At 48.6% G+C, this 21926-nt stretch overlaps 1 protein-coding gene across 1 annotated transcript; it reads right to left on the reverse strand.

Moving 5' to 3' along the window:
- Positions 1-3297: 3297 nt before the first annotated feature.
- On the reverse strand, positions 3298-21252 carry SLC6A12 (solute carrier family 6 member 12; the record flags this gene model as incomplete). The annotated part of the gene is made up of 15 exons (XM_080914532.1): positions 3298-3441; positions 4559-4729; positions 5090-5190; positions 6682-6784; positions 7488-7625; positions 8009-8121; positions 9186-9310; positions 9631-9734; positions 11405-11539; positions 13074-13206; positions 14304-14391; positions 15122-15262; positions 16568-16702; positions 20748-20977; positions 21227-21252. 15 exons carry the CDS (start codon positions 21250-21252, stop codon positions 3298-3300), a joined length of 1887 nt encoding a protein of 628 aa, XP_080770658.1.
- Positions 21253-21926: the final 674 nt, after the last annotated feature.

The following is a 21926-nucleotide window of genomic DNA, read 5'->3' on the forward strand; positions in this document are numbered from 1 at the left end:
GTTAAGTAGGAGACATTTTTCTTTCATAAAACTTGCCAGAGTTTGCTTTTTTTTTTTTTTTTTTTTTTTTTAGCCCTAAAGAAAGAAGGATGAGCAAGACATTCTGAGACAGATGACAATGACAGTGTGTTTTTTTTTTTTTTGTTTGTTTGTTTTTTTTTTTTTTAAAGTCAGTGTACCTAGTCCCCAAACCTCTACCTGACACTGGGTCATGTGAGTGAATGCATTTTATGTACACTCAGGGAACAGAGAAGGCTAATCTCACGCAAACCCCTTAAGACAAAACTAGTCCCAGCTTTCTCGTTTATAAACCCAACACAACCTGAAGAACAAAAAGACCCTTCTCCACGCTGCTCATAAGGAAAAGAGCCTTATGAGTCTACATACAAAAATTACACACAAAGCGTTAACCATCTGAGCATGGCATTGAGTGGCCAAAACCCAGCATTCTGTGACCAAGTTGGGTTTGTCCCAGTAGAAAAATGGCTCAGTATTAGAAAATTCTATTCATATATGTCAGCATGCCAACGGAGTAGAAGATCGTCTAACAGATGCAGAAAAAGAAGCAAGTTAATTTCACCTCTTCTTTCCATGTTTTTTTTTTAGTGCCTGATCTTTGAGACATGTTCTTACCTGCAGCTCCACTGGCGTTGAACACATGACCCTCCTGCCGCAGTACCCCCACGCCCAGCTCAGCACTTTTTATTACTTTTGAATAAGGCAGAATTGGAGCCAATGAAACGCCATCACTTAATAAATACTGTCCCTCAAACATCTGTCCCAACTGTCTCACTCAGTAGTGAAACATTACGATTTTTGTCAAAACTGGGAAGGAGGCAGGATCCTGCCTTGCCACCACTTCTAGGCACCCAGTGATGAAAGACAAGAAAAAGAAATTAGGAGCCTTGCTTGGGAAAACATGGCGACGAGTTCCAGACAGCCCATGTGTCTGTGTGAAAAACTAATAAGAATCAAGTTGAGACCACAATAAGGCAGAGAACTCAGATCTCTTGATGGCTGGCTGCTCTCTGGCTGTCCTGACAGCTCCTGTGTCCCCTGAGACCCTTCTCTCCAGTATAGCCCTAACCCAGCCAGGAGAGCCCGAGGCCCCTTTGGTTACTCCCACAAATGAACATCCTGGGAGGATGGACAGGTCTGCCTCAGTCACGGGGAGTGGTTATTGGATCTGGCCTAAGGGCCAGGCCTTGGGTGCTAATGTAGCTTCTGTCCTCACACTGCTGGGACTGAAACGAACAGAGCAAGCCTCAGAATATGTCTGTCTCAGTCCTGGCAGACTCTTGTCACAGCAATGGGACTGGACACTGCTCTTGCGGATAGAGCTCTGGCTTTGGAAACCAGTCTGTCTGTGCCAACTCTGTGCTTACCTGTTACAGACTCCTCAGAGGGGAGACGCAAGTCCTACTTATCACAGAAGGCGGAACCAGAATGATGACCCTGGGGCATCAGCCCATCTCAGCCCAACATGACCTGCCAGACCTGCTTGGCTGATTATATTTGTTTCGTGAGCCCATGTGTCCTTCCTGACCTCTCTCCATGGGTGGTTAACAAGCTTTTCATCCTTGTCAGATCCAATCGGCCCTCATTACTTCAGTGAGCAGCTAAATCAACAAAGAAGCAATGTGGACTCGGTCACCAGGGATGTAGCTATGTGAGAGCAGAGAGTGGCAGAGGCAAAGGCCGTGGGTCCCTCAGAGTGAGTCAAAGAGCTGTGGAGGCACCCAAGAAGGGGAAGACAAAGGAGAGGCCAACGACACAGACCGGAAGAGTACAAATGAGCCAGACTTTACCTTCCATAGTCCAGGCATCAATGAGGCACTCAGTCTGATTTCTAAGGATGCTTTCTAGGCTCTGCCAGCAATCAATCTAGATAGATAGATAGATAGATAGATAGATAGATAGATAGATAGATAGATAGATAGATAGATTTTTTAAAGGGAGTTCTGCTTTCATCTGCCACAAGGGGGCAGAAAAGAGCTCCATACCAGCCCCAGCTGCAATGGCAGGATTTCTAAGAATTTCTCTTGGACCTCTTCTTTCCTCACTAGCAGATCCAATGAGGATGAGCAAGGAACACATAACAGTCTAGAAGGAGACAGGAAGGGCTTGCCAGGAGCCAAGGAAACTAAAGTGCGGGGAGTCCACGGATTCGCCTTCTCAAAAGAAGGCGGGACTGCTCAGAGGCAATCTGCATGGAACCCACATGCAGAGGTCATGGACTGTTGTTTTAACTATTGGACATTGACGCTGGGTGGTGTGTATCTACGCATTCTTTCTTGGGAGTAGTGTTCTGTGCCTAGGACAGTGTCTTCAGGATCCTATTCCCTCCCCTTTCTTTCTCCCACCATGAACTCACCTGCAGCCTGCTTTCCTGAAACCCTCAGAAGCCAGAGGTTGTGTTGTATGACTTAACAAGTGGGAAGGAATGGCTAGGAAGGAACCAGACAAAAAAGAAGGTAAGGAAAAGAGGAAAATGTGTGTGTGAGAAAGTGGGGTGGAAGGAGAGGGGAAAGACAGAGAGAGGGGAGAAGAAAGAAAAGGGGGAGAGGAGGGGAAGAGAAGGGGAAAAGAAGGAGGAGAAGAAGAAGAGGAGGAGGAGGAGGAGGAGGAGGAGGAGGAGGAGGAGGAGGAGGAGAAGAAGAAGAAGAAGAAGAAGAAGAAGAAGAAGAAGAAGAAGAAGAAGAAGAAGAAAAAGAAGAAGAAGAAGACATCTCCTGTCTACAGACATACCACCCAGGAAAAGAAGAGCTGGGAGCACTCTGGTAGGTAGAGGCTAGAAAAGAACTTAAGGCATGTCCCCAATCTCAAGCACTTGCATGAGGTGACCTCCCGCCCACAAAACAGCTGAAGTGGGATGAGACAAGGAAGAGGCACGGATGTAGTAGCAGGTGATCCATACAGGCTTGTTAACTGCTGCAGGGGTAAGGCTGGAGAGGCTCTCCACAGCAGAGAGCAGCAAGTCTGAGGAAGGTCTTGGGCTCTGACTGGCTGTGCAACCTTGAAAATATCACTTTGCCTGTCTGGTTCATTGTTTTTTAATCCAAAAAGTCAGGATTTTGAGTTCAAAATACTTGGCAAACACAGCTTCCTGGAGCACAGTTGGAAAGGACTGAGAGGTGACAGGCTGTTCCAGCTGAACAGAAGAGTGGCTTCCAGAAGACTGGCAGGGGTGTCCAGAGATCTGGGAGGTCTTAGCAGGGTGGAGCAGAGGTTATCCCTGGGAGGAGCTAGCCTTGACCAGGTTCCTGGCTCTGTGAGTCACCTGGCCTCTGGTGCTTCTTACAAATGAGTCTCTTTCTCCCAGGCAATGAGTTCTTGCTTGGCTGGAGAGAGCGAACAGTTTTTTGCAGAGGAGCTCTCCTGAGGTTGATGCCGCCCTGGCTGGGGCAAGCTGGGGTCCGGTGTGATGAGTCTTTGAAGGCGCTAAGGGCAAAAGAGGCAGGGAGTGGGAATGTCACTGGGGTGGGCAAGAGAATGCCCTCTGTGGGTACATCATTGGGGTGGGCAGTTCCCAGAAACAAAGTCAGGCACTCAGGGCTAAACTCAGAACAACAGTGAGAGATAAGTGTATGAAGTCCAGCTCCAGTCCTGACTAGAACAACCTAGACGATCTCAGGTAACTGGCCTAACTCTTCCATCCCTCTGTCCCCTCAACTCTCCTCATCTGTAAAATGGAGGAAATGAAACAGCTTATGACATAGCTCTTGGCACAGGGCAAGTGATATATGAGTGTTATGCTTCTCACTACTACCCTTCTAATTACTACTGTTATATGCCCCTTTAAGTACTTTTCCAGTTACCTGTAATGCTGCTGCATCGTTAAGATGGATCTTGGTGTGTCAACCACCTCCCCACCCCAACCCCCACCCCTACCCCACTTCTGGCCTTGAATGTGGCTGTAGTGATGAGCACTGGGAATCTTGACCTCATTATGACCGCATGACAATGAGGACATGACATGCTCAGGATGTAGCTATGAGGACACAGGAAGAGACTGGACTATGGCTTTTCCTCTGCCAAACCAAATGCCAGCAGCTCTCATCTCTGTCCTTCCTGATATGGAAGAATTCAAGAAGCCCATTTGCTTGAACCACCATCAATCAACTCTCCCCTACTATTGGGCAATCTGACCGTGACAGACAAAAATCAATGTCTTTATGGGTTATTGGCAACGGTTTCTTTCAGGAAGACATACCTCAAGCTACACAGAAGCCATCTTCTGTGTCCCAGTTGGGCACAAGAAACCAGGAGCCAGAGCGCACTTGGAAGTTTTCCTGAGCTCTTTAACCCTACTACATCTGTCCCCATTTTGATCCTTGTTTTCTCTTAACCATTAAGCACTTCACTCTTGGCTAGTTGGCCTTCGAGGTCAACCAGATGTCAGATTCTGTGAACCTAGGATTCCAAAGGCCTGGTCTTTAAAGGCCTTAAAGATCGCTATACAACCACAGAGCTTTCCTATCTAGAGAGCTGATGTGATCCCTAAGATTCCCTCAAGGGCCTTCTTCACTGAATCCCCTCCACATCCATGGCCACCTACCTTCTTGAAGGAGCCCTGGGTCTTCAGGAGGGTGATGATGATAAAGAGAGGTACACAGGCCATGGAGGAAAAAGCCAAGAACCATCCGATAGAATATCCCCAAGAAGGGTACATGTAGACATTGTTGTATTTGAGAGGTGTGTACTTGCTCAAGGAGAAGAAGAAGGTAGCCTAAAAGGGCGAGGGGCAGAGTGAGACAGGAGTCACTGAGTCCCCTCCCCCACAGCTACACAAGGACAGAGGAGCACCCAACCACACTGGGGGTTATCTGAAGTAGGACAGTTCTGTTGAGCCACCAGTCCCAGTGACTGAGGCAGGTGTCGAGTGTGAGTTTAAGGAGCTCAAGCCAGACAGGAAGAGGCCTGTCAGGAGTAAGTTGGGCTGTGAGGGCTGAAGCAGAATGCGGATGGATGAGAGGTCCAGTAGGAAGGAAGACTGAGGGACCAGCCCCTCTGGTTAGGCTGCAAAAAGCCCTCAGATATCAAGATTTCTGCAGGCAAGAGGGAGACATGGCAGTGGGTAGGTGCATACCAGGCAAAGACCAGGAGTCAGGAAGAGCCAAGAGATCTTCACTAAGGGCCATGGCCGATAGCCAATCATGTCCTCCACGTTGTCATAGAAACGATCCGCCCCTGAGCCAGCAGAGTGAGAGGAAAGGTGAGAACCAGAGGTAAAAGCTTCTTGGCCTTGGGAAAGACTCCCACTCCTCCCCCAGACCCAGCTGTAACAGAAAGGGTAACATGGTGAATGAAAAAAAAAAAAAAGCAGCCGGCCTCTCACAGAGCAGCAGCAGCAGCTACTACCCACAGCTACTACCCACAGCTACTACCCACAGCTACTACCCACAGGCTGCTGAAGCAACCTCTGCTGCCCTGTCTAAGGGTGAAAAGCGTCTGCCCTATGCACACAAGTGTATAGGCCTGAAGAGCCAGCCCCAGAAAATCTTTACTGATCTGTACTGTGGAGGGGAGAGAAGCCAGAAAAGTACCAGGAATAGAGAGATTAGCACTCCTGATTTTAGGACTGTGAATCCCTCACACTGGGCACTGCCAGGTTGGGCTGCACTTAGTGAAGGCATTGACTGACTTTGCGTGTGACAGCTTCCACACTGGCCCTCTTTCAGGCAGAACCAGTCTCCTTGAATGTGAAGAACCATTCACTGGTGGCCAATACTGGGGGATTCCTCTAACCCAGGCTTGCTGCCTTCCCAGGGACCACTGTCACTTGAATGCCAACCCTCCAAAAGACCAGAGCTTTAACTTCTAAAAGCCCAACCTTCAAGACCAATATTGCCAGGAGGTATGTCTGTCTCCTTGATTGAGTTTATTTGAACCTTTGAGAACAAGAGTTGCAGAAAATTCAGACAGATATCTAAGGCTTAGGGTAGGAAGAGGAGCCAACTCCAAGGGCAGAAAAGGTCACCATAGGAATACCAGGGCTGTGAAGTAAGAACCTTCTATCTGCTCTAGGCCTTGTGACATTAGCACCATGCCCCAGCCTGTTGCCAAGGAGTCTGTAAGACCTCTACAGAAGATGGCCCCTCCATTTAGTTGTGCAAGCTTAGGCCGAAGAGCATCTGTTCTGAGCCTGCCTTCCCGCTACATAAGGCCCATATATAGGTCTTGAAATGGCATGTGACATGCACAGTGCAGTGTCTGGAACCCCAGCTGTTGCTAATGGCTTAGACATCGAGGCACTGGGATTGTAACTTAGTGATCTCACAACAGACTCAACAGAACCACCTCCCTGCAAGAAAGCCAATGACAATAACAACAGGGAAAACTGATTTGAAGGTATGAGGACCATCCATGGAGTGTTCAGTGCTCAACAAAGCCAGCACAAGTGGCTTGGCTGTTGGAAAGGCAATGAAGGAATCTGAGGGTGGGCATGGGGGGAAATATCAGGCCAAATGCCCCTAAAGGTCCCCTCTTACTAGAAGTTCACTAATGGAGGAAGCCTATTCTATCCTTGATTTAAGTCTAAAAGACACATTGAGCCTCCAGGTATGTCTGACAGCCCTAGAGAAAGGAATCAGGCTATCCCGACCAAGACACCCATCCTGGACAGAGCCTACCCTCATCAGCCCTGGAGCATCTTGTTCCATAGCCACCCGCCCCACTCACCATACACCCAGCCGATGCAGATCACCTCAAACAAGGAGAGGAAGAGTAGGCATATGCCGCTGGAGGCGTAGTAGTCAAAGAGCTGAAAGATGTACATCCCGCCCTGCGGAGGAGAAGGGAGCTGAGCTTGGGCTAGCAAGGTGTATTGCTCTGCTCTGCCCTGCCCTGGCCTACTCAGAAGAGAGGTTTTACAGTTACTAGGAGTCTGCACAGCCTGGTTCTGCCATCAGGAACTACCATCAGCCTCGGAACAATAATCTCTAGTACCTCAAGGTGCTGGAGGTTCGGGAATTATAGTGGTCTATTATTGCCCAGTATCCCCACATGGTGGAACTGGTACCCTCAGGCCATTCCCTTTGGGTGTGGTAATCCTGTATAATAGTGTAAGCCTAAGGAAGGGTCTTAGCCTGAACATCTGTCAAACTCAAGAGAAAGCCTGATTGGCTGAATGGAGAAAGGTGCCAGGAGCAGAAACAGCCTTCCTTGCAATCAGTGAGGGAAATCTGCCTAGGGACCAAATGGCTAAGGAAAGGGAGATGAAACACAGAAAAAAACATGCCCAGCGATGTTACAGGTAGATTCACAAATTTCACAGAAGCCAAAATAGCTTCGGACACTGCTGTCATCTAACCCTATTCAGTCCCCTTTGTGCTTAGGGCATGTGTGTGTGGCTTCATCACCAACAGTTAGATTCCAGTGAGTGGGACCTTCAACCTCACCATGAGGGGAGGGCACAAAGATTGTAAATCCTTGGGCAAAAGAAAAAAATGGTTCTAAGATTCACCAGCCCCAGGCTGTTCTCTTACCTCAGTGACCAGAAGGAGCCCTATCAAGTAGCCCACAATGGCAACAGCGAGGATCAGCAGCTCCCGCCGGCCACTCTTACGGAGCTGCTGAGGAAACATGTCCATGGAAGCAGTCACCAGGCACTCCATACAGACAAACTGTGGGCCAAGAGTAATGGAAAGAGTCAGTCATGCAGCCAGAGCACAGGTCATGCCCTGATCTGCCCCTACATGACCCTGCTATGCATCACGCTATTTGCCTGTGCAAATGTTAGGGAGGGGAGTCATCCCAGTAGGGAAGGTTGGAAGAGGGGAGGTTCTGTACCCCAGGTCTAGGAATAATAAGGCTGAACCATAAGGCTGGGGATGGGCATCTGTGGAGCAGAAGCTCTGGAGGCCCTGAACAACCCATCAGAACACCAGGCAAAATACTTGAACCACAGTGAGACCTCTGATCCATGGTCAGAGAGAAGGTGAGTGAGGAAAAGTGCCATCGAGAGGAGCAGAAGCTGCAAGAGGGACCCCAGACAAAGACGCCATACCTGGCTGTCCAGCCCTAGAAATAGGAGCATGATGAAGAAGAGGCAGGACCACAGCTGGGACAAAGGCATCATCGTCACGGCTTTGGGGAAAGCAATAAAAGCCAGCCCAGGACCTGCCGGGCACACAGCACAGCTGGGTGGGCTCCAGACCACTCACTACCTGAAGAGGAGCCCTCTCTTTAGCACCATGTGCCCCCAGAAGTGTGTGAGGACATCTGTGTGCATTTTGCCATGCCTGTGAGTGCCATGAGGGTTTGTGAGGGTCTGTGAGCTGTTAGCATCTATGAGTGTCTGTGGGCTTCTAGGTGTGTGTGCATCTGAGTGTCTGTTATTGTCCATGAGCATTTGTGATCTTCTGTGAATGTTTGTGTGCAGCTGTGAGCATCTGTGTACAAGTGTCTGTGTCTGCATCTGTGTCTGTGAACATGTGTGAAGTCTATGAGATTCTGTGCATATCAGCATCTGCATATGCCCCGAGATTATATGAGGATCTATGTGTATCCGTGAGTACCTGTGAATGTGGATTTCTGTGATTTTTTATGTGCTCGTATGTTCATTTATGAATGTTTGAGTGTCTGTGTATGTATGTGTGAATTTATATGTACGATTCTTTGTGAATGACCAAATACATCCATGTGCTTCTATGAGCATCTGTGTGTGCTGGTGAACATTTGAGCTTGGACTTCTGTGATCTTCTATGTGTATTTCTGTGTATCTGTGAATATCTGTATGGGTGTTGAGCATTTTTGAGTGTCCATACGAGTACGGGCTTGTGAGCACCTATGTGTGCCTATGTGCAAATCTAGTGCATCTGTGAGCCTTTGTATGTAGGTATGCAGGTGGAGCTGTTTAAAAAAAAACAACTTCAACTCTATGCTGTTCCTTGGGACAATTACACACACACACACATACACACACACACACACACACACACACACACATCTGATTCTCTCCCTTCTGCATACTTCTCTTCTCCTTTCCTCTTTTCTCTCCCACAGTTGTAAAAGTTTTGTTTATCACAAACACACACACACACACACACACACACACCCCAAGCCCAAGCTAAGAAAAGGTCCCTGTCTGGTTTGGGGACTCTTCCCTCTTTCTTTCAGGAGGGGTCTGTTCTCTGACTCTTCTTCCCTGAAGTCCCAGGCAGCGTGTGGAGAGTGCCCCTTACCTGACTCAGCCACTTCAGAGATGGGCACGCCCTGCTCCTGAGACATGAAACCCAGGATGGAGAAGACAACAAACCCAGCCACAAAGCTGGTGGCACTGTTCAGGAAGCAGAGGGCGATGGAGTCCCTGTGGAATAAGTGAGGTCAGGGATGGGGGAAGGAAAGAGAAAGAAGAGAAAAGGCAGCCCAAGAAGGAAAGATCAAATCCAAGATGGAGGTAAAGGATGGTAAAGGAGGAAGAAGGGGAAGAGAGGCAGAAAGACACAAAGGAGGAAGCAGGGAGCATGATTTGGCACAAACAAAACAAACACCAGATGTCAGGGCAAGAGGAGACCAGTAAAGCCAGGAAGAGAAGCTGGGTCTTGGGAAGGTGTCCACACAAGCCCTGCTCAGCTCCCATGGAGGCAGGCTTGCCCCCCTCCGCCCCCGCCACACAGCAGTTCTCACCTGTAACAGTTATTGTGGTACTTGTTGTAGCTGCCCAGGGCCGTCAGACACCCCTGGCAGATGGCAAAGGAGAAGAAGATCTGGGTGCCCGCATCCATCCACACCTACATGAGGCCAGGACTAGAGCTGTGCTTAGCAGAACTCAGCTCCTCCCTACAGCACAGTCCATCTTAACATCCCAAGCAATATCATGCCTGCATCCTACGGCCCGTTGACTTGTCCTTTCTTTGATGCCACCTTCCCATAGGCAGGACTCATTTTCTACCACTCTGTGGGTGCTTGAGAAGTCCCAAGTGGGTGGCATCTACAGACCCAGGCAGTACCTAGACTTGGTAAAGTGAAGGGGACCCTGGCGTTCATTCAGCCAGCATGTCTACATGGCACCTTATGAACTGGAACCTAGTACATGGGCTACCTCCTAAAAATATAAAGAAATCCACCAAGAAGCACAAAGAATGTGCTCAGATAAGCCCTAGAGAAGGAAAGACAAATGGCGGACACATTCATGAGGAGGCGCCCAGACCCACCCGTAGTGAACAATAAAACAACCGGTAAAATGCTACAGTTGAGTCTACAGAGTTACCAAAGAGTAAAATCCATTCTAACGGGGCTGGGGTATTGGTGGCCTGAGGAGCTAAACTCAATCCCTATACGCAGGTTAAAAAGCCAGGCGTGGTGACATGCCTGTGCAGGTCTCAGGAGCTCCCTGGCCGGGCAGTCTGGGCTAAGTCCCAGGCTGGTGAGAAATACACTGGGGATGGGGGTGGTGGGGGTGGAAGTGGGGGTGAACCAACCCTCAGGGGGTGGTGGGGGTGGAAGTGGGGGTGAACCAACCCTCAGATGTGTAATATGCAGGAAAAAAAATATTGTACCTGTGCTAACAAGGATCGACTATTCCCTTAGCACTGTTCCCTGTCTGGACACAATAGAACAGCTATTTCTAAAAGCCCTGATATTGTGTCATTGTAGGCAACCTAGAGAAGATTTAGTGTGCGCGGTAGGAGGAGCTTGGATTGGACACAAAGACTGCATCGTTTCTCAAGAGAGACCTGAGATCCTGTGGATATGGTGTCATGACAATCACCCCCAGATACTGTTAGACTATGTGTATTTAAAAGTAGACACCGCCTCAGTGTGGAGGCTGGGGCTCAGGGTTCAGCAGGGCAGAGAGATGGTTAATTTTCTCCACTGTGCTAACCCCAGCACCAGGTAGTACCTAGCACACCTAATAACAGCACCAGGTAGTACCTAACACACCTAATAACAGCACCAGGTAGTACCTAACACACCTAATAACAGCACCAGGTAGTACCTAACACACCTAATAACAGCACCAGGTAGTACCTAACACACCTAATAACAGCACCAGGTAGTACCTAACACACCTAATAACAGCACCAGGTAGTACCTAACACACCTAATAACAGCACCAGGTAGTACCTAACACACCTAATAACAGCACCAGGTAGCTATCAAGAGGCCCTTGGGATATTTTTGTGGAATAAATTAGGTTTGGTGGGAATATTATACAGACACTGAGATGACATTTAAATACCACCTGAGGGTAGTGGAAGGAAGTAAATTAACATGCTAATGGCAGTACTGGGATTTCAAGTGACTTCCATTCATGTTTCAAACAATTCTTCCACGATATCTAGTTCTTCCCCAGCTAGCATGTGTTTCTCTTAAACCAAAGCAAAAGCAGTAGAAGACACTGAAAGTTCAGTACAGTCTGAGGACAAGTATCCCTCAACAACTGCCTTGTGGTGCCCACCTGGGGGTCCTTAAGGCGGAGCAAGTCTGGCTTCAGGTAGAAGATGATGCCCTGGTAGGCTCCAGGAAGGGTAACACCTCGGATCAGGAGAATAATCAGCATCAGGTAGGGGAAAGTGGCTGTGAAGTAAACAACCTGGAAGGCAAGCAGGCAAAGTCACTCCTGGCAGGAGTACACAGAGGCAGCCGGGAGCCAGGGAGTCTCCAGTGGTCATCCTGCCCTGCCTCTGCCTGTCCCCAGGCAGAGCCGACCACACCACAGCTCAGACCTCCATATGGTCAGCTGATGGCGAGCATATGAAACTTTCCACACCTCCCTTTTCACATTCCAATTGGTCTTACTCCCCAGGAGAGCGTGGTGCACATCGGCAGGGAGGGGAGGAGGGGAAGCATGCAAGTGGAGAAGACAGAGAGAGGAAGAAGCTCCCAGCCCACAACGTTTCAGAGAGGACTTTAAGTCCAGAACCTGGTCTCTTCCATCCACCGTCCTAGGGGCCCTTCCCAAACCCCCTGAGAGAGGGCGCCTTTCCAGGAGGAAGGGGGACAGGTTTGTTGACAACCTGTGGGTGATCCAGATTGTACTTTTCCAGATTACGATTGGTTAGCAGCAGTGGCCCGTGAGCATTTTGGAGACTGACCAGGGATCCCACACTTCCCTGACCAGGTTGTGTCTGTCTGGGTACCACCACCATCATTCTTGCCTTTAGTGTTATTGCCTTGCTTAACCAAAACCCAAGGAAGAAGGAGTATCACCATTCAGTTGTGAAATGTCCCTGGCAGGCTCACATGTTGAACACTTAGTTCCTAGCTAGTGGTGCTATGCTGGGAAGTTGTGGGAGTTTTGGACAAGGACGAAGATTCTTCCAACCCAGCTCTGCTTTCCACCCAAGCTCTTTGCCTCCTGGTCACCATCATGTAATAACCAGCACCATCAAGTTCCTACCACCATAGTCATGATTCACACTCTGCGTGACATAGTTGTGACTACACTCCCTAAAACCCCACACTGAAACCAACTTGTCCTTCCTTAAGGTGCTAGCTAAATCAGAACACTCAGTACCTGCCAGTCTCGTCTTTGAGAAGTAGGAGACATCATTCCCGGTCCTCCAGACTGAAAATGAAGCCCAAGTCTGAAATCTCACTACAGAGCAAACCCACTGCTGCCTGTTCTTGGCTTAAAGCCCCTCACTGATTGAAACTTACCCCTAAAGACGGTTCTGTTTGCTAATTTGTGTGGAAACTCTTCGTCATGATTTATTTAAATGCAACAGGCATGTCCTAAGAATATGTGACCCTGTCATACATAATGGAGACAGATACACAGGTGCACACATGCAAAGAAGAGTAGAAAGCAACCCCTCCTCCACCCCATCCTATATTGCTAATGGCTTGGAAACCAAGGACCTCCAAAAGTGGGACTCTTATAGTTTATTTTGCTCTAAATATTACTTAGATAAACATATCTTTTGAAATCTGTTGGGGTAACGAAAAGGGAGACTCCCCTTGTTTTGAGTTAAATCCCATGTTTCTGTAACCTCACCTGCTCTTACATAAATATATCTCTACCAGATTGTTCTTTCTGCTCTCCTGCGGGAGTGGCGGGGAGCTCTTTCAAGCGTCTCTGGGGAGTCTATGACTATAAGTACTTACAAGGAGCCAGGATCCCTTACCTTGCCCGTAGACTTGACCCCCTTCCAGATGCAGAAGTAGCAGATGATCCAGGCAAGTAGGAGGCACAAGGCCAGCTCCCAGCGCAGGGACCCCAGGTCATGGATGCCTGACGTAATACTCAAAACCCGTCTCCTGAGGAATTGGGAAAAAAATAAGTAACCAGTTGAACAGCCAAATGGGACAATCTGCTTCTGTCAATAAGTCTCCTGATTCAGAGCTGACTGGACAGATGACACTCTTCAGGGCTGTCCCATTTCTGCCCTCCCCAACCTCTCCATGGTCATGCCATGCTTCCACCTGTGGTCTGAGTGCCCCTGGGTGTTAGAAGACCAAACCACTGTGTGTCTACATCATCCATGTCTCTCTGTTGGAGAGAGAGAGAGAGAGAGAGAGAGAGAGAGAGAGAGAGAGAGAGAGAGAGAGACAGAGACAGAGACAGAGAGACAGAGACAGAGACAGACAGAGACAGACAGAGAGACAGAGAGAGAGAGACAGAGAGAATAGACACATGCATGCAGAGAAAAGTCAGAGATGACACAGGACCGGAGGGAGGTGATGGAAGTGTTTTAACATCTAAAGATGAGGATGGAGATGTGTTTGCCTAGGAGAGAACTCAGATAACCCAGAATGGGCAGGGAAGAGGGCATAGGCAGATAGGAGAGTGCTGAATGTGTGCAGTGTGAATCGGTGTGAGGACACAGGTAGACCACAAGGAAACGCACGTGATACTCATGGCCTGTGGGGTGGGGTGTTTGTCATCATGCAGGAGAGTAAAGGGCAGGCATGTCTGCATGTATAGATACTAGTCAGTGTCAAGCTATCAAGTGGACGCTAGTGAACCCGTCTTAGAAAAGCTGCGCACTGCCAGCTGCTGGGAGATGATAAAGGTGTTTCCTATGGCTCTGTGGACAGAGGTCTGGGAGGTGTGGGGGCAGCTGGAGTGTGGGGATGGCGTAGGAGGACATGGCCATGAGATGCAGATGGGAAAACGCAAACAGACAAGCTAAGGCTTGGGGTAATCATGAGGGTATAGGCTAGTCAGTAATCAAAGCTAAAAGTGAAGATTCCCTTATCCCTACATGACATCTGTCCACTGGGCAGAGGGAGTAGTAGAGAAAGTATGCAGAGTCTTAAGCATGCACCAGCAATGCTCAAGTTTGCACAATCTAAATATCCAGGCTCCCTGCTTTTACAGCCCCTGGCCTATAGCAACCGGGCCCAGGACCTACTCCCAGAATTCCATGACGGGTGAGGTGAAGTTCTCGGAGTAGCTCACTGCTCTAGATGACGAGTGGTTCAAAAAGTCCACGCAATGCTCTGTAGGGGACAGGGTTGGGAATGTGTATCAGTTAGGGACCAGATGAGGAACAATGCCTTTGCACTTACCTTCTGACCTATCAAATAGACCTTCCCACCGTTTCTAGACCAAAGAGATTCCTCAGGAACCAGGATATTAGTGGGGCCAACTCCTCCTTCTATAGCCTGTGTTCTCTCCATTTGTCCCCAGTGAGTCTGACCACTCCTGTGAATACCCTGAAGTTCTTCAGAACAATACAGACTGCTCCCGTCAATAGCCTGCCTCTGGCCTGCCCATTGTGCCACGCTGGTCTTTTTCATCCTACAAAGAACCTAGCTCCAGCACTGAACTTTCCCCATACTGTTCTCAAGATGGACTCAGCTTTCTCTCATTACTCTGTAATTGCTGTACTGTTTTTTTTTTTCTCCACCCATCATTGATCCATCTACTTCTCCCACAGCCAAACCAGACAGTGTGGGCTCCTATCTGCCCTTACTTAATTTCACAGCATTTGACACATGAGAGGTGCCCAGAAACATTTGTTAAATGGAGACATGTTATAGCTGTATAATAGGCCCATTACTTCCAACAGTGGTGGCTCTAGAGTTACACAGAAAGGCCAGCCAGTAGAAATGAAAGCACAGCCCACACGGTTCAGCTGTAAGGCACGGTCTGCGATGTGCTCTGTCACCAGCCACCGCAGACTAACCTTATGAGCAAGGCCCGATGGCAGGGCTGATGCACAGATACCTGTGTTCCAAGGGTTGGTGCAGGTTGTCCAGGGAAGCTCCCAGGTAAAGGAGCTAAACAGGTAGAAGAGAGCCCAGGCAAGGATGATGATGTAGTAGATGTTCAAGTAAGATTCAATGACTACAGATGCCATGCCAATGCCTACGGGAGCAGAGCAGGTCAAAGAGATCAACACAAGCAAAGAATTTCACAGAGGGCCTGCCAGTCGCATGAGTCCCTACACCAAAGTGTATTTCATCTTCTTACATGTGGTCCCAGCATGGTGCTAACTGTCTCCCCTCCCCCTCTGTGTTTATCTCTGTCCATATCTCTATAGCTCTCCCTGCCTGAACTCTCTCTAGTCTTCTGTCACCATCATACATCACTTGTAAACCGAAAAGTGGCAAAGCAAGAAGGTGCGGGGCAAGCTTGGCCAGAGCATCCGAAGCCACTGGGGCTATGGCAAGAACCTGGTCGCTTTGGTGAAAACATGCTATGGAAATTTTCAATGTGACCTTAGCTGCAGTGCTCTGCTGGGCTTTAGCCCCATTAGAAGTCTCCCAGTTACTATGAGGGGTTAAGACCCCAAGAGGTGTAATTGGCAACTAGCCTTGCCCTTCCACAGTCTTTGGTCAGGTAGCCAGGGTACCCAGTTCTTATCAGGTACACACAGTTTGGTTCCTGTCTGGAGACATAACCCAGACAGCTTGGTTCCTGGTGTTCCTCTAGGGACTAGAGTGAAGGATGAACCCTCCCTGCATCTGAGGTATAAGGGATGTCTCATAGCCAAGGAAGCTCTTGGGCCTTCTATGGCAGCCCCAAAACTGGCTAAGCCACTAAGGGAAGCTGGTAAAAGATACCCCAGCTGCTTGTGTCCACACAACAGGTCTACAGAGAAGAGTAAGGTGTCCTTAATAGGGGCAAAAAGAAAACAGCTATGGGGTCCCTGGTTTAAACTCTCAATGAATAGCCCTGCCTTCTTTATCTGTGGAATGAGGTCAAGGGAGTGATAGAGTCCTGGATAACAGCATGCACACAAAGTGCACACAAGAACCACATGAACACTGACACATCTGGGCTCCACAGATGCTGGCTCGCAGCAGCAGCAGCAGCATTCGTGTGCCTGTGAGGTCTTTTGAAGCCTGTTTGGATCATGATATAGAGTCAGAGACACTATTTTCCTTGGGCCAGATGAACCTTAAGGTTCAAGTTCCTGGCTGCATCTTCCAACAGCCACATCTAATTTGGTACCTAGAATTCTATACTCTTTCTCTTGGCACATCCTCTTCCTTGGGCATCTAAATTTTAGCCTCAAGAGACTCATTTCACATAGCACAGGACAGGAGAGCTTGACAAGGGCTTCTGTATGGACAGTGGTTCTAGGGACAGGACAGCAAGAACATGGACAATGAGTAGAGGTAGGCAGATGATAGGTCCAAGGGCAGAAAGGGGGAGGATGACGCTCACCTTGGAGGAGGGGACAGATCTTCCTCCAAGCAGTAACACTCCCCTGGCTGCTATACTGGCCCAATGCCACCTCCAGGAAGAACACAGGGATGCCACAGCTGAAGAAGAAGATGAAGTAGGGGATGAAAAAAGCTCCTGAGAGGGAAAGAAAGGCAGAGTCTGAGCCACATGCTGCTTCCAGACTTTGAAATCCCCTCCAGCATCTCTACCCTCAGCCCTCCCTTCTCACAGAACCTCCAGGGTCTCCCTCTGCCTTCTGCATGCTGTCAGGAGTGCCTAGCAGAAGATCCTGACATGGGCTCCCAATAAGTCAGGCAAAGTCTTTGGAGGAAATGAAATGACTCTTGAGATGGGAACTTGCATAAATGAACTATTTACTGTGCTTTACAAATCAAACCATGTATTAGTCTTGAAAGAAAACCATTATGTTCTGCATAATTTAGTATGCTTATTAAACTATCAAGATGACAAAGCCAGCTTGGGAGCATTCTTTTCTCACTGATCGATTCCCCCTGCCCCCTCCCACCAGGGCTTTCCCAATCTCTGGAGCTGTCTGGTCTGCCTGCCCTGCAGCAAATCCTACAGGAACCTGCAGAGCTGCTGAGGTCCCTCCAGGGGAGAGGATTCTTTTTCAATTTAGCACTTTGTTGGTGCTTTCTATGTGAGTCCTTTTTCCAAGCTTCACCAGCACCTACCCCTCGGGAGTCAACCTCTCTCAAAGAGATTCTGCTCTCATCCCCCTTTACAAATAAAGAAACAACCAGGCCAGGTTCAAAACACAAGAACAAAGGTGTAGCTGAGGAAACAAACACACCAAACCAGGTATCCTAACCACTAAACCATAGTGCCTCAGATGTCACTGCTCCCACTGAGCAGAAAAACCAGGGAGCACAACGAGGAAGAGCACAGAGCCCTGCATATCCTTCCAGAAGCTTCCCTGCCTGCCTGCCTGCCCTCCTGCCTGCCTGCCCTCCTGCCCTCCTGCCTTCCCTCCTGCCTGCCTGCCTGCCCTCCTGCCTTCCCTCCTGCCTGCCTGCCCTCCTGCCTGCCTGCCTTTCTGCCTGCCTGCCATCCTGCCTGCCTTTCTGCCTGCCTGCCTCTCTCCCTCACACCCTCCCCATCTTTTGGAGGTTGGCACTAGGATGACAGCCCAAGGCCCTCATGTGCACAGTGTGCAAGTGCTCAGCCATGGGACTTTACCCCAGCTCTTCTTTCAGAATCTGCTTGGTTCTGTTTTATTAGATAAGATCTCACTATGTTGTACATCTTATGATGCTCCTGCCTCAGCGACCCAAGTACTGGGATTACAGGCCCCTCTCTATAGATTTCTTGTAAGCACACACATTTGTTCTTTACAAAAGTTACAACATGTTATTCAACCACCATTTTTAAATTCCGGTCACAAACCTCTTCTTGTCAATAAGTAAGTGGCACCATTTCAGCACCCGTGAAATGTTCGAGTGCCCAGGGGGTGGTATTTTGTTGGTATTTTAACACTGGACTTTTAGTTTTGTGTTTAGGTTTTCGTCACGGCGAAAAGCGCCTGCATCCTAACACACTTTTCCAATTTTGCTCCTTCATACAAATTTTGTTAGGCGTGATTGCCAAGGAATTCCTCTTTTCTTGGTGTATATGTGCGTGTTGAAGTATATACAATGTAAGGATATATATTTTTCATAAGTGGACGCTCCCAGTGCTGTGCGTCTGCCTCCAGAGCTTCATCGTCATCCTAGACTGAAACTCTGTGTGCAGTAAACATAAGCTCGGCCCCTTCTGCCCCTGTGGAGGACATTCTACTTTCTGTCTCTGTGAAGTGCCGACTCGGAGCATCTCACATACGAGAATGGAGCCCTAACGTGTATCCTGTTACATTTGCTTCATTGGCCGTATCTTCAGATTCACTCATGCCACAGGCTTACCCGTTAAAGGCTAACCAATGGGGCTGCAGAGAGATGGCTCAGCTGTTAGAAGATGTGCTGCTCGCAGAGGACCTGGGCTCAGTTCTCAGCACCCACACGGCAGATCACAATTAGCCATCAGTTCATTTCCAGGGATACCCTCTTCTGACCTCCGTGTGTACCCGGCAGATAAGGGAGTGCATATGCACACACACAGGCAAAAGAGTCACTCGTGTAAAATAAAATAAATTTAAAAGAAAACTTTTGTATAAAGAAAGACTAACTAATGCTCCTTGTGTATACACCCCACACTTTGAAGTAGGGCCCTTCACAGGAAGTCCATGAGGGCACATGGCTCACAGGCCCTTCCCACCAGCTGTAGGAGTATCTTTCTTGTGCCCTGGAATGTGAGTTTTCACCCCCATTCAGAAGAGGCAGAGTGTAGGAAGCCGTTGGCGCCAATACACGAGTGGGCGCGTGACAGCAGAGCCCTGGAGACCCAGAGACAGGCTTTTCTCAGGCCCTCTGGAGATGGATGGAGGCTGGTTCCAAGTATGGTACAGGGAATCCTTGGCACACGGCTCTCTACTGGGCTTCCAACACATCAGCACTACAAGTGTCCTACCTTCACATGGGCTGATCTAATCCTAGCTTGGGATCAAGGCCTGGCCACATCTCATGGTGTATATTCGGCTGTGTACATAAACAGCCTGACAATGTCCATGGGGACCCTAGCCATTGGGAATTCAGCCTGAGGTTATTTTAGACTCTCCCTTCCCCTGTTCCAGTCTACTTTAGCCAATGGCCCAGCCACTGGCTCTTCCCTAAACCTCAGAGTCAGCAATAAGACTTACAGAAAGCTCTGTCTGGAATGAGGCATTTCTTAAGGATGCCTAAGTTAAGTGACTCCACTCTCTCACACCCAGAGATGACCTCATACAAACTCATTCTTTTTCTGCTCTTTTGAAAGTCTATTCTTTTGGAACAATTTTGCTTGTTAAACCAATAATCAATGAACCTGTCTACATATTTTAATAAAGATGAACTTCTATCAAGTAGGGCCAGTGGTGGGAGGGCAGTGAGTCCTGTTATCACAAGGAGTTAGAACTATTCTAGCCTAAAGCAAAACATTGACATTTGGGTTCATCTATGACATCATGTTCTCATATAAATCTATCCCCAGCTTGTCTAGAATAAGTAAAGAACTACCCTCTGGTTCTTCTTATCATTTTTCTAGAACCCCTAAAACCATTGACTCCAAGGTGAGAACCCAGGCCTCATGTAGTCCTTCCTGTTAAAGAGGAGGAAAAAAGGTTGACACGAAAGCCCACCTGCCCAGCTGTAGTCAGCCCCTGGTGGCCTTGAGAGAATATTTTGATGTCAAAACTCAGTGTTCAAGCCTCTCATATATATATATATATATAAAAAAAAAAAAAAAAAAAAAAAAAAAAGGACAGTCCTAGATACAGGACTCAGCCACAGCTCCCAGCTCATGTTAAAATGTTAGACTGTCCTGTCAAGGGTGTGATCTGAAAAGGCTGTACTGCTCTTAATACAGATGCAGCTTTTTAAAAAAAATTTTTTTTGATCCACAAGAGGTTGCCTTCATCAATGCCAAACCTATGTCAAATGGTTAGGCACACCTGCTAGATATTTATCAGGTTAAATATAACTCGGGTTTCGAAGGCTTTTCTAAACACTGCTTGTCTCCTCTTCTGATATTTATATAATAAGAATAAGTCACTTGTGCAAGAACCACCTTCCAGACCCAAGAATAAATCCAACCAGTCACAAGGGCTCCCTCTTCCACATTCTTCATGTCTGCTTAGATGTCACCCAGGAGACCTCTCCCTTTCCTTTCTGTCATTCCCCTCGTCACCATGACATGCCACATGTATTTCCTGTCTGTGATATGCAGCTTTCCTCAGGATGCAGCACATGGACCAAGTTCTGGCTTGCATAAGAGGCCTGCATCCATGAGAGTTGAATGAATAAATGAATGAGCCCCATTAGCCGTCATCATCTCTGGGAGTGATGTAGAAGCTAAAATCCCAAGCCTCATGCTTCTCACTGTCTCACTTAAATCTCACCTAGTCCTGGACATTATATCACCCCCCAGTTCCTAAGTAGGGAAACTGGAGGTTAGAGGTGGAGGTGAGACCCAACCGGAGCCTTCCAGATTCATGGCTGTGCCCCTTTCATGTGACCACACTTCCAGGGAAGGAGTAGCTCAGCTGGCAGGGTACAGTACTTCCCACCACACCATCTGAACATGAACTCACCACCTCCGTTTTTGTAGCAGAGATAGGGAAACCTCCAGACATTGCCTAGCCCAATGATCTCCCCAGCCACTGACAGCACAAACTCCATCTTGTTGTTCCATTGGCCTCGATCCTTCACCTGGTCCTTGTCTTTCTGGTCCATCATCTCTCCCTCCTCAGGGACCCAAGAGACCACAGGATATCCATCTTCATGGACTGCACTCTTTCTGTCCATACTGGATAGGGAGGCCCTATAAGGTAAGGCAGGACTGTGAGCAGCAGAAACCTGGTGACGGAAGAAGAGGACTGTTTACACACACACACACACACACACACACACACACATCTCTCTCTCTCACACACAGACACACACACACACTCTCTCTCTCTCACACACACACACACATACACATACTCACACATGTACACACACTCAGACACCCTGCACACCCAACTCCCTTCACCCTGATTTTTCCCGCCCATATTTGTTGGCATATTACCTTTCTTCCCATGCTCTTGATGACATCTCTATCTAGTGACACTCTGCTCTCAGAGTTATAAGGCTGAGCCAACAGGGAGCAGATCTTAACTTGCCAAATCTTCCGCAGACAAAGCAACAGACAGGGCAGGTTTTCAGTGGTCAGAGACTTGCCCAACACCACCCAGGGGTAGAGCCGTGGTTAAAACCCCATTATAGCTCAGATCCCTTTGGACCTTTAGAGCCGGCCACCACCCCAGCTGGCCCTTCGGTCCAGATCTTCAGTACACTGTGAATAACAGCAACCTGGCCTCTGGGTTAAAGGGCAGGTGTGGCCGAGGTGGCTCACGGACCTTTCCTGAGCAATTGTAATCGATGGAGGCCTGGTAAACATGGGAGCTGGCTCAGTGCGAGCTCTGATTGGGAGGGAGGGAGAAGGTGGGGCCTCTAAGTAAGGCCATCCAAGGACAGGATTGGCATCAGGTCCAGCTGTAGGCCTTCAAGGGAGGCTGTTTCTATGTCTGTCTGTCCTGAGAAACGTAGGAGATCCTAGGGCCAGGAGGGGTCACTCAGATGGTGGTCATTTCAAAATGACCTCAATCAAAAGGCTGAGTGCCCGGCTTTTACAAGATCAGCCTGGCAGGAGCTACCCAATGTGACTGCTGCCATTCCCCTCCCCCTGCCCTCTAAAATGTCCAGCACTCCCCAGGTTTCCACGGCCA

This window comes from Micromys minutus (assembly GCF_963924665.1).
Source record: "Micromys minutus genome assembly, chromosome: 3".
Taxonomy (NCBI): domain Eukaryota; kingdom Metazoa; phylum Chordata; class Mammalia; order Rodentia; family Muridae; genus Micromys; species Micromys minutus.